The sequence below is a fragment of the Belonocnema kinseyi genome, chromosome 6, assembly GCF_010883055.1.
Source record: "Belonocnema kinseyi isolate 2016_QV_RU_SX_M_011 chromosome 6, B_treatae_v1, whole genome shotgun sequence".
Classification (NCBI taxonomy): Eukaryota; Metazoa; Arthropoda; class Insecta; order Hymenoptera; family Cynipidae; genus Belonocnema; species Belonocnema kinseyi.
This window is the reverse complement of record NC_046662.1, coordinates 75,594,025-75,607,975: the sequence shown is the minus strand read 5'-3', so window position 1 is coordinate 75,607,975 and position 13,951 is coordinate 75,594,025. Positions and strand designations below refer to the sequence as shown.

The following is a 13,951-nucleotide window of genomic DNA, read 5'->3' as shown; positions in this document are numbered from 1 at the left end:
CCTTCGAACGTATTCATACCTTAGATTTTTTTTTTCAAAAATGTCGTTTCATAAGAGTTCAAATTTACTCTCGAGTTTACTTCCATGACAAAATAATTAATCAGATAAGAGTTTGAAAAATGTGAATACAAAGCAAGTTAAAAGCTAATACGTGCTTCTACGTGGAATATTTATGAATCACGTGATCACGGGAATGAAAATACAAAAGTAAAGAAGCTTATCGATGGTTGTCCTTCGTCTTTCAAAAATGTATTTTATATACTTATTATGAAATTGGGTAAACTTTTTTATACATAAGGCTAGATTAATAATTATACTGAATTTGTGTGTGCAAAACATATTGCGTAATATTACACTATAACAACGAGTAAGCGATAGGGGCGAATAAACAAATTGTAAATGTAGAAAATTATCAGTCGCAAAGATGAAGTCAGATTACACACAATAGTATGCAAAGGCAATATTTTCTTTCAACCCAGGGGTCAACATTAAATATGAATTTATATAGAGTACTTTCTTATTCAAAAATTTTCAAATTGAAGAACTTGAAAATGCAATTTACATATTACATTTATAACATCATCAGTATGATTTAAATTATTTTGATATTTTTTCGAAAATATAATGATTAATTAATATCAAAGTTCGCTGGAGGCACATAAACGCTATTATTATTATCTCAGAAAAGAATCCGAAAATGAATATTCGATTTCGTGCTCGAGGATGCACCGTATTCGCCTTGGTCGTGAAACTAATCGCAACCGCAGAGCCGTTATTCCGATACCGTGGAATCGTGCTCGTCTAGAATTCTTCCTAATTGCCTGAGATAGCTTAATCGGACAGACAAGGAAGTTAGCAGTTTACAGATACACAATTCTAAAATTTTTGAAAAAGTTTTTAGGGATTTTTATAATTAACAGGTTGTCTACTTACCTGGAAATCTGTAAAACCTGGAAAAGTCGAGGAGTTTTTTGAGCTTGCTTAAACTTTTTTTTAAGTACTAGTATTCAATTAAATAGTGATTTCTTTTTCTGTATGAAAGTTATTTTGTAATACTGAATTTATACTTAATAATGATAATAATATTTTGTTGAAATTCCAACTATTTTGATGAAATTTCCACCAATTTGTTGAAAAATTAGCTATCTTATTGAAAATGATCTTTTTTCTTCAAAATTCTTATTTTCGGATAAAAAAATGCAACTGTTTGTTTGAAGAATTTTTTCCGGATTTGTGGAAATTTCAGCTATTTTGTTGAAAATCTAATATTTTCGGGTTAAAATTTTATCTGTTATGTACAAAATTTGTCGAAATAGCTTGAAATTTCAACTATTTGGTTCAACGTTAACTTTTTTATTGGAAGTTCATATTTTCGGGTTAAAATTTCAACTGTTTTGAAGAAAATTTGCCTTTTTAGCTTTTAAATCCAACAAGTTCGTTGAAAGTTACACAAGTTTATTACACATTTATTTTGATTGGATTGAAGATTCATCATTCTAGTTGAAACTTCATATCCTTGATTGAAAATTTAACTATTTTTTTGGAAATTCGTCTTTATTGGCAGAAAATTAATCTTCTTGGATGAATTTTTATTGAATGATTTTTTATTGATTTTTCATTGAAAATTCAACTATTTAGTTAAAAATTCATCTATTCGATTGAAAATGCAATATTTTTGATCGAAATGTTAAGAATTAAAAGCGTGTTTTAAATAGAATTTAATGCTGTACCCACATTAATTTCACTTAAAACTATTTTTTCCCACTTTTCGTGAAAAATTGGCTTATTTCCGATTGTTCAATAAATGTTCATTAAAATTTAACCATTTTTAGATCGATAATTCAAGGGGTTGTTTAAGAATTATATATAAATGCTTCGAAGGTGTGTAATGTAAGAATTTAAAGAAAATGCGATACCTAATACTTGAATGGCTACTTATTCAGCAAAGATTCTACCGGAAAAATTCTAGGATTTGCAAGGAAAATGTTTCAGAATTTGAGTACACGCCCCAAATTAGTTACTTTTATATACTACTTCTATATTTTTTGTAATCATCGTAAATCGAGAAGATAGAGCAAATAATTGATTTTCAGATCTGTAAAAAATTTAATAAAATCTCTGGTAGCTAAATAACATTTTCCTTTTTTTATTCACACCTCGTCAACGGTAATTTTTTTGCTAGTAGCTGCAAAATAAATGTTATGACAGCGAATAATATTCCGCTACTTTGCAGTCTGCAAACTGATAAGGGGCCATCCATATACCGCGTGGACTCGCGTTCTCATAAACCTGCGGATTTCTTAAAAAAAAAAAAACAAACATGAAAAACTAAGAAAATGTGCACAACGTTTTATTTGTACTTGCTACCTTCTATCATGAAGATTTTTTTTAAGAAAACAAGAATTTTCAGCCAATTGTCCACGTGGTGTATGGACGGCCTGGTCCCTGAATGAATTTCTTCTAAGCGAAGTTGGCAAAAATCTGATTGAGAAAAATTTCGTTACGGATAAGTATTGATGAATATTTCAGTTTGAAATCCGATCTAAAAGAAAATTTGCAGAATTTAATTTAAAAAAGCAAGATTTTTGTTAAGTGGAATCAACGAAGTCGTACTTGGTTGCTGGGGGTTTTTGATTGAATCAGAATTGGAGTGCAGATTGTATTTCTTTCATTTTAGAAAACGAGGATTGCTTTTCAGTGGAACCTGACGATATCGCGCATATTCTCAACTAACTCGGCTTGCAAAACTCTAATTCTATCTCGAAACACAATAGAAAGTAGAAGGAATCAGGATGTCGGTCAAATGTAGTACGTACGGACGGACGTATCTGCAGACCTGATTAATATTATTATTGTTATTACGTTGCCTCTTACTTGAATAAATCTCAGTGTCAGTTAGTTAATCGAAAAAACTACTCCGCTTCCAGTAAACAAATCGTAAACTCTAGAAATTCTATAATATAAAACGTTGCGAAAAATTTGTTTTCTTGCACCACTTCTATTTCCAGTTACAACTTTTGAAACAACGATTTCATGGATTTAATTCAATTTTCAATTAAAGTAAAAATACGTCTTGTTCAATCAACCCTAAATAAAAAGGAAGTCGTGTATCAATTAAGTCAATATTGTACTAATTAAAACTTTTTGTATTTATGTTTTCTATGACGTAACGAATTAACGACCATTCTTTGTGTTTCTTTTCTTGCACCTTCTTTTTTTTAACTAAAAATGCTGCATCGTTGACATTTTTTAGAAGCAAACAGAAAATTTACTGGCCCGTTTGAGTAGTATTTTGTTTAATTAGTTCTTAGTTAAGAATTAATATTTTTGATTCGAAATTTTATTATTTGGTCGAAAATTTTTTTTTTAATTCGACAATTTTGTTTTAGTCATCTTTTTTTGGTTTAAAATTCAAATTTTCTTTTGAAAATTTAACTATTTTCGCAAAAAATTAACTATTTGGTGGAAAAATCGTCCGGTAAATGAATTCAACTGTGTTTGCTTTAAAATTGAAATCTTTTTTCGGTTAAAATTTAAACCATTACCTTTTGTATTGGAAATTGGTAATTTTTCATAGAAAATTCATATTTGCTACAAAAGTTTTTTTTTTTGTTTAAATGTTAATTTCTTGTTATTGAAACTGAATACTGTTAAACTTTTGGTCTAGAATTCATCTCTGTTGGTTGAAAGTTCATCTTTATTAGTTGAAAATTTAATTATCTTGTTGAAAGATGAACTGCTTTATTAAAAATTCCATTTTTAGCTTGAAACTTTTTTTTAATTGATAATTTAACTTACATCTTTGGGTGAAAATTGATCTTTTTTAGCTAAAAAGTATATTGTTAAAAATTCATGTTTTCTGTTTGAAAATTCAACTGTCAAGTAGAAAATTCTTCTTTTCAGATTGAAAATAAAACTGCTTTGTGGAAAATTATTCCTTTTTGTCATGTAATTAGTCTTTTTGGTTGAAAATTTATTTATTTTGTTAAAAATGCAACTACTTTGTTAGTCCCATTTTTGGTTGAAAATTAATCTTTATTAATTAAAAGTTTTTTTAAACTGGTAAACGTTAAACTACTTTCTTAAAAAATAAATTTTTCAGATGAAAATGATGCAATTTATAAAATAATGTAATTCATATCTTTGGTTCGATAATAATTTTTTTTTTAATTCGTGTTTTTCGAGATGAAAATTCAACTTTCACATAAAAAATTCTACTTGTTGAATTGACAACTCAACTGTTTTGTGGAAAATTCCTTTTTTTTTTGTTACAAAATTATAATCTTGATATGTATAATCTTCTTGATTAAAAATTCAACTTTTTGGATTGAACATAAACATTTTGTTTATTAATTCATACTTTGGGATGGAAAATTCAACTATTACGCACAAAGTTTCGGGTAGAAAATTCAACGGTTTTGTTGAAAATTCATATTTTAGGGTTAAAAATTGAAATATTTTGCAGAAAAGTCGTCTTGCTGGCTTACAAATTTAACAGTTTTATAGAAACTTCAGTTGTTTTGTTGAAAATAAACGTTTATGTTGATAATTTATATTGCAGGGTTAAAAATTAAACTTTCTTGGCCGAATAATTTTTCTTGTTTGAAGAATTATCTTGTTGCAATATCGTATTTTTTGTTTTGTTTGAAGATTCATCTTCAAAAAGCCTTAAAAGCTATAGTCCAAGAGGTACGCTCGATATATATTAAAAAGCTTACTCAAATTGTTATAAAACTGTAAAATTCTGTGTGAATGTCCTTTAGCCATTAGGAAACTTGTAGAATCGGTTCCAACCGCTTTTTTTCATTTTTTTTTTGTAATGCCAGAATGAAAAAAAGAGATGTTAAATACCTCAATTCGTAAAAAAAATCAGCATTTCAAAACAAATTTCGCACTTTTTTCAAAGTGATAATTAAATTTCATACTTTTGTAACAAATTTGAATATTTAAGTATACTGCTTTGACTAAAAAGGTTTAAAAATACTCTACACTAGACAACTGGGTATAATCACCTCTAATTTTTTTATAGAAGGGTACTTTTATAACTCACCGGTGTTTCAAAAATATTGACGCGAACCTTCTCGACTTTAGATTGGACCAAAAGCGATCATGTTGTCGAAGAAACGCTCTGAGTCATCGTTTAAGATCGAGTTAAAGTCCCTGCATACTCAGAGGAAAAATATAAAATGCAATTGCAATCGAGCGACTCTCGAGTTCGAATGAAAAAAATCCCATTTATCATATCAGAAAAAGTCTCCGGAAACTTTGCAATAAACTCGAGACCGCTAGTTGCAGTTTGAAAGTTGAACATTTTTGTACTTTACGATCGATGGTTCTAACTTTGTCAGTCTTGCCTCGCCACGATGTTGAGAATAGCTGATAGAAATCCGTGGAAGGTTAGTTTTAATGAAGATTTGCCACAGGGATCTTTAATTAATTACTATTACAGCAGGGGATTTTCTCAAGAGCGTCCTTACATTTTTTAAATTATTATAAATTACTTTATGATATTAAATAACTATAAGTAGCTTTATATTACTGTATTGAAATATTTGGTTGAAAATTCTTTTTTGTAGAATCGTCTTTTTTCTCTTGAAAAATTACTTTTTGTTGAAAATTCGTATTCTCGGGATGAAAATTCAAATTTATGGTAGAAAAATCTTCTTTTTTGCTTAAAAGTTTAACATGTTGAATTTTTTTTTCTGAATTGACCAAAAAATCTTTCATTGTTCAAGATTCAATTTTTGATTAAATTAATTTTTTTATATGAAAATTCATGTATTTTGTTGAAATTTTTTTTTTCTTTGAAAATTGAAGATTTATAATTTTAGTTGAAAATTAATTAGTTTGGTGGCAAATTTAATTTTTTTATTCCATCTTTTTGGTTGATAAATAATTGTTTTTAACTACAAATTCCATGCTTGGTAGAAAATTAAGCTTGTTAAGTTAAAAATTGAACTGTTTAATACCTGTAAATTCTTAAGATGCCTTCTTTTAGCAAAAAGGGTATTTTTTAAAGCGTTAAGTGGAAATTAAAAGCATATTTTAATGACAGTGGGATTTTTTGTTACAGGAGAATAAGTTGGTCGTGAAAAAGAGATTTGCCGAAAAAAAGGCGCGGGAGGGTAGAAGTCAGGGTGTTGGAAGTTCTTCCTCTGAAAAGAAAAGTGATACCCAAAAATTTGAGGCTGAAGACGTTGAAGAATTCGAGGACTCGGACAGGTTCGAGTTCGAGCAGCAGTCTTACGAAGACGACGACGTAGACGAGGATATTGGTAAAATACTAAAATTTAACATTTATATCAAAAAGGCGTGTATGCGTGATAAACATTGATTATTTTCCATTAATCTGTTTATAATTCCAGAATTAATACACTTCTCTATTCTCCTATATTTCCTGTTGCCCTCTTTGATGAAGATTTATTTTTTGATACAAAATTCCTTTATTTGGGCGAACATTCAACTATTTTGGTTAGAAATTAAACTATTTCTTTGAAATTTATTTTTTTGTTCGGAAAATTTGCGGTTGCGGTTGAAACTTCAATGGGTTTTTTAAAAGTAACTTTTTTAAAAATTTTTTTTTCGAATTAAAAATTTTTGTAGGAAATTTATCTTTTAGGCTTGAACGTTTAACAATTTGGTAAGAAATTTCACTAACTGGTTGAAAATAAACTTTTTTCTTGAAAATTCATATTTTCAGGGTTGAAAAGGCAACTCTTTTTTCAAAAATAAGTTTTTTTTCATTCATCTTTTTGACGACTTAACTATATTGTCAAAGATTCATATTTTTTGGTCGAATTTATTTATTTTCTATTTTTACTTTATTTTTGAGATATCAACTAGTAAATTTGTCGTTGACAATTCAGCTTTGTTGATTGGAAATTCAACTACATACCTAACTGAGAGTGTAACTACACGGAGAGACTTTTTATATCAATATTTGATTCATTCTATATGTATAATTAAAATAAAACTTAAGCATTTAGGGATAATCGGGGCACTGCTATAAAGATTCCTACTATGATAAGAGATGATATTTCTTTAAAACTTGAGCGAGCAAAAATTAGTATTCACGTTTAGAAAAAGTATTATTTACTGTATGAAAATGGTGAGTGTCAAAAAGTGATAATGGTCAACAACAAGTTTTCTCAAACTTTTAGTCAAAAGTCAGAATTTTAAGTAACATAAGTTGTAACAAATGTAAGAAATTTTAGTATTCTTAAATAAGAATGTGTATTGAAATGAGTACCACTAGTTGGATCTGCAACAGGGATTTGCGACGTTCACACCATCTGACCGACTATACTGTGCTCATGATTTGGGATTCCCCGCCAAATCTCTTCATTCATGCGTGCGTTAGTAGTACAAAAATGTTCGTAACTAGTGAAATTTAAATTAAAGTTTAAACTAATTTTAATTTGGTAATTTTGTATTTAAACTCTCACTAATTGACACATATAAAATAGAAGCTTTTAACACTTTTCAATTAAGTGCAATTAAACTGCAAAACCTAAACCTTCACACTTTGATAAATTGAATTGTACAAAGATCTCTGGTTGAAATATATGAATCCGCGCTATCGTTTTAAATTCTCTAAATTAACACTTATCCTCAACTTCAACTCGTATTAATACAAGTGTGAAGAAATGAAACATGTCCATCTACCAACTCAATAAAAACATTATAAAAAAAAGTTTCCTTGGAAAATATAAATTGCAATGCATTTAAATCAATTAAATTATATAAGTTAAGACTAATTCACGTAGTCTTATTGATAAATCCATTTAGTCAGTTGGTTATAAAGAATAAAACGTCTAATTTGTATTTTTAATCCAAAATAAATTAATATCTTTTAAGTTAATTGCAAAACACAAAAAAAATAAATACGATCGACCCTAATGTCAATCAAAAAATCGTATTCACTGTTATGATAGTTGGGTCGACTAAAAAACGATATCTTCAAAAAAAACCACAAAGATAACATCTAACTATATCCAAAAATTTGTGCATCTTCCTATTTAAAAAAACTTTAAAAAACGAATTTCCTTCCAGTTCTATAACAACCATACAGTAAAAAAATCCCTCTTTTAAATTCAGAAAAAATCGAAAATCAACACTTCCTCTCCTCCGACTCAATAACTATATATATTTTTTAATTATCTTCTTCCAATTAAAAAAAAACGAAAATGAAAAATTCTTTCTTCAAACACAATAGAAATCTTAAAAATAAAAAATGGCCTGTTCCCATTAAAGAAAATCTGTATCACTTTCAACTCAATAAAAACTTTACAAATATAAAATAAACTACCAATTTAACAAAAACTGAAATTTTATATATTTTTTAATTATCTTCGTTTAATTCAGACAAAAAAAACCGAAATAAAAAATTCTTTCTTCAAACTCGATAAAAATCTTAAAAATAAAAAAATGGCCTCTTCCAATTTAAAAAAAACCGGTATCGCTGTCAACTCAATAAAAACTTTACAAATATAAAATGTACTACCAATTTAACAAAAATTAGAAGTTTATCATTTCAAGGTTGATAAAAATGTTTAAAATACAATAATTCACATTTTTCCACACAATAAAAATGTGAACCTAAAAAAGTTCCACTCGCAATTGCAAAGAAATTAAATACCAAAATTAATTTGTTTTTTCTCAATTTTGGTCCTTTCAAATTAATCATTTTCAATTGTTACTTAACGTTGCAATAACAATTGTGAAGTTGAAAGTTTAAATGTCTTACTCTAAAATTTTTACCATTCAAGGTTTTCTATTTCAAACGATTCAGTTTCAAATTGTTTACTTTTGAATATTTGATGTATAATTGCTCATTCAGATATTTTTTTAATTAAAAATTTTCGAACTGAATGCGTTAAAAATTTAATATTATTGACTGAAACACTATTTAAAAAGGATTTTAAATAAAATAAAATCGTTTAATTAATGAATGTATTAATTTCAAGTTATTTTTATATTAAAATTATTTTATAAAGTTTGAATCAGCAAATTTCAATTTGATTAATTATTGGGGCTTTCGTATTGAAAAAGTTGAATCTTTAACGTCAAAATCTTTAAATTGTGTAATTTAAAACTGATTTAGAATCATATTGTGAAATAATTTTTGTACAATTTTTAAAACTCGAAAGATATTTTAGTTTTGAAAACCATTAATTAATTTATATGTTTTTATTTTTAAATCTTTTAAATTAAAAATTTACGTTTAAAAATGACGGCATAAAATCGAAAAATTATCAAGTAAAATATTTTTTAATCAGCGTTATGAAGTAAATGATGTAGGAATGAAAACAGTTAATAACTAAAATTAACATATTAATAAAGTTGAAATCGAATTTATTTTTAATTAAAATATATTATGTGATATGATATTTGTGATATTTCAAGTGATTTGATAGATGGTTCTTCTAAAAATTTGTGAAATTCCTTGTAAATAAATAAATTCACTATCATACTAATTTCTCGGCTTTTTCTGGTTTAAAAAAATTCCCGGATATTTCCCGGTTTTCCGTCCAGCGGCTACCCCACAAATGATAAGTTAACAAAGCTTCACATATAGATTATTGGGAAGATAAAATTCAGTAAATGATGGTTCTACATCTGCTCTAAGAGTAAGTAAAATATTGAAAACTTAAAATTACGTTGAAAATTCAGAATATGGAGGTTCAAGTTGCCATATTTATTATTTTAATTACTTTAAATAATAAATCATTATTTTTCCATCTTAATTTTGAAGGGAAATGTTCAAAATTGTTGTCTGACGTAATTGCAAAATTTTCAGGAGGTTCGGACAGAATTTCTTCCTGAATATATTTGACTGAAAATATGAATATGTTAAATATGCTCCGAATTTTAAGCAACTATTAAAAAAAGTAAAAAGAAGTTTATAACAAAAAATGAGGAATCTCATTTTTCTCTTAGACTCAAGTAGGTTAGAGTTCAATATATTAAAGGTATTTTTTGTTAAGAGTTGAATTTTTTTAGTGGTAATTATAACTTTCGTAAAAGCTTGCGCCATGAGGGAACTTGTTGTCCTTTTACAAAGTTACTTTCATAAATTAAGTAACATTATTTAATTGTATATATAAAAATTGTATTGTTCCTACACAGTCATATATTTATAAGGACTGAGAAAAAGATTATTCATAATTAACTCGCGTAATTATTCCATTCATATTATAGTGGTCTAGAAAATATCCTTATTTTTTTCTTCTAAAATGGCTCGATGCCTAAAAATTGTTCCTTTTCGTGTAAAATGTCCACTGTATATTGGCAGAATTAAAAAAGAATTTAGGTATCTCTTAATCCCATGATTTGCAAAAAATTGCTTATGTTATTTTAGTTGCCGCTGTTAATGGTTTTTTTACATTAGAATAGGAAAAGGATAAAATGCATATGTACTCAAGTAAAATTATAAATTAATAGTTGAAATTAAAACAGCAATTTTGTGCAAAAATTAACTTGAGAGATCCCTAAATATTTTTTTTTATAAATAATGACTATGCCGGAGACATTTTAACACCAAAAGGAAAAATTTGTAGGGCAGACATTTTAGAAAAAAGCTTTTTTTGGACCACACTTCATTTATTCATATTTTTTTACCACTTTTAATAAACTTAGTTAACTACCATTTAACAATTTACAAATGGATAACGGAAGTTTTTTTCAAGTATTATGGAATACTTTTTAAGGGATGTAGGGTCAGAATTGCTTTAAAGAATGTGATATTTAATTTTTGAGTGGCTTATTATTCAGCAAAAATTATACCTTGGGAAAATCTATAGATACCTGGCAACATCTTAGAATTGTTAGGGAATTTTTTTTACAGAATTTGAGTAGAGGCCCTGAGATAATTCTAAGCAAAATATTTGTTAATACTTGTATTAATATCTTTCAACATGTTAAATATATAAAGATTATACCGATTATTAGTATAAATTACCGTAATTCTTTCTCAAATGAGCTAATAATTACTTTTACATTTGATAAAATAAAAAAAAACCTGAAACTCCAGAACTGTCGTTTAATACATAAAAATAGTTTTTTTTAATTATTCTGTCTGTCTGTTAGTCTGTAGATGTTTAGTTTTTAGCACGAAGTCAGCCATTTTGGATAAAAAATCAAAAAGTGAGCGCATTGGAAAATTTTGGAGACAACTTTTTTTCAAGATTCAAACATTCTCTGTACGGATATATACAGTATTCAAAAATACGAACAATTTATCCTAATGATGATTCGAAACTTCAAGCACATGCAAAATACGGAAAAAGACGAGAAGACAGAAATTTTGCATTTAAAAAAGATGTATAAATTTGTTAAAAATCGCTTTTGAATAGAGTGCGTAGTTTTTATTTTAATCGTGAAAAACATAATAATAAAGAGTAAAAAAATAAAATCCACCCGCTGCGTGGAAAACTTCTCATCAAAACTTTCATCTTTTAATTTCTTGTTTCTCTCGTGTGTGGGTTTTCAAAAAAATTAATTTTTTCATGCTTAAAAAATGGCAAATCAGAAATTGTACTTTTTCATTCAACACTTTCACAGCATTTTAAAGATTCCGAAATCTCTCAATGTATTTTCAATATGTGTGTGAGGGGGGAGGGGTGGATGTGTGTGATAAATAGTTAATTAAGTCTGGAGCACCTGAAATTTTTGACCTAGCACTATAAGTTTCTCACAAGTAGTGATACGTTTCTCTCGTTTAGTGTATAAGGACCGAAAGAATCAAGAGTCTCAGCGAAATGCGTGCGATGTATAGACATAAAGATAGGTTTAAATATGCGTATAGGTATTAGTTAAATCTTCGTAAACAAACCCACAAGAAGTGTTGAAAATTCAGTTATTTAGTTCAAAATTCATCGAATTTATTCAAAATGTAATAAATTTCGACTTGAAATGTTAGAAGTTTAAAGTGTTTCAAGCTAAATTGAACATGGAACCTATTATTAAAAACAAAATGTGTTCCTCTATTTTCGTGAAAACCCACCCTATTTTCCTGTTTTGAAAACCTTTCCACCGGTTAAATAAGTAATTCCCTAAAGTATTCTAATTTTAAAATCCTCCATTTTCTCTATTTCGAAATCTGAAGCATGGAAGCAAAATCTGAAGCAAAAGAATCCAAATATTTCACCTTAACCAAGTATCATAAAAAAAAATATTCTCCCAAAGTTTTTTTATTGCAAAAGATTCTTATTACCACAAAAAAGTTGAGTTAAAATGACACATTTTTATCCGCAGGCGAAAAAAATTATTTACAAACTCGAGTACGAGGTTCACACTTTACTTAGCACAATGAACAATGTTTGTTTACTTATCCGGCGTTATCTCACTTTCCTGCAATTTGGAATTGATAACGATTTCCGGTTTAATTCACAAAAGTTGCCAGCGTTGACTATAGATAAGAATCTTACAACAGGATAATAATAATAATATACTGAATGATTATTATTCTCATTATTGTTTCCGAATTTTTTCTTATCTTCCAATTTTATTGCAAATGAAAAAATTGTTCAATAAACTCAAAGAGAGGCAGTATTTTTTGCAGAATTCAACTAATCATCTCATATAAATAACGTTAAATTATACAGCATATACTTATCAGATTAGAGATTAGAGAGTAATATATGTATGATAATATTGATAATATGTCAGTAAAATTTACATTAGAAATAAAAAAATGTGACCTGATTGTTTAAGCGATAGAATGAATTTACATACGTGTCTTTTAATAATCGATTAGAGAATCTTGATGACTGTTTACAAGCGAAAAAGGTACATTTTGCTACATTACGAAAAAAAAACATTTGTTATACGTTTATCGTTTATATTTTCTGTTGGCTTTTTCCGAGTGGGATAATAATTTCTGAATAAATTATGAATAATTGACTGATAGTGAGTAGTCAAGTTTTTTATGTTTAAGTTCGTAAATTAAAAAGTACTTATACAAATTGCTAACTTTTTTAGAAAAAAAAAAGTTTTAGAAAATAGCCAGGGCGGCTACATAGTCGTCAAAGTCACTTTTTCTCAAATAATTTTTTAAAGATAAAGTCGATATAGTCACTTTTTTTAAAGGTAAATTACCATACTAACTTTTTTAAGAAAATGTCATTATAGTTACTTTTTGAAATAAAAATATCACTTTAGTGACTAATTTCAATAGATTAAAACAGAAAACTAAGTGATTTCAGAATTTTATTGGATTTTTCTTAATTCCTTTAAATTCTTTAAAATCCTCTTAAAATCCATTGAATTCAATGAATTTTATCAGATTCTTTATCACTAATTCTATTCACTTGAATTATTTTTAATTTATCTTTGTTTTGTGAATTTCATTAAATTTTCTTGAATATCCCTGAATTCTTCTAAACTGATTTCTACTAAAATCAATGGAATATTTTTTGTGTTTCTTTCAATTAATTTGGATTTCACCCTGACTGATTTTAAATTCATTAGAATTCTCTTAGTTCCTTTTATAATTTACGCTGACTTTTTTTAATTCTACTAGATTCACTCAATTCTAGCTATTTCATTGTTTTTTTTTCATCCTGAAGTATTTTAATATCTTGAACTTTTTGGCATTTCATCAAATTCTGTTAAATTCCTTTAAATTGTTCTCTGTTCATTCTAAATTTAAATAATTCCATAATTTAAAAAAATATTTATGCATTGTTTTCAATTCAATTGAATTCTCGTTGAATTTACCTTGAATTTGTATACATTTTTGGACTTCACATTATCTTTAAATTTCTCCAAATTAACTCGAATTTTATTAAGTTTGAATTTTTTAGTTCGCGTTTAAATTCTGCTGAATTTGCACAAAATTCTATGCACTCCCATTATACAGTCTGTCAAGTTAAAGCGTGGGTGGCTTTACTCGCAGTCGGTAAGGTGTATCGACATGATTTTGGTGTCAAAATATTAAGAAGAGCTCCCT

General features: G+C 27.3%; 1 protein-coding gene across 4 annotated transcripts in view; it reads left to right on the top strand.

Annotated features, from left to right (window-relative positions):
• Nucleotides 1-13,951, top strand: part of LOC117174052 (broad-complex core protein isoforms 1/2/3/4/5) — a 223,391-nt gene that overhangs the window by 166,040 nt on the left and 43,400 nt on the right. For all 4 annotated transcript variants that reach the window (XM_033362705.1, XM_033362704.1, XM_033362703.1 and 1 more), the window contains exon 3: nucleotides 6,074-6,275. In XM_033362705.1, coding sequence (XP_033218596.1) covers nucleotides 6,074-6,275 — 202 coding nt within the window. The remainder of the gene's footprint in view (nucleotides 1-6,073; nucleotides 6,276-13,951) is intronic.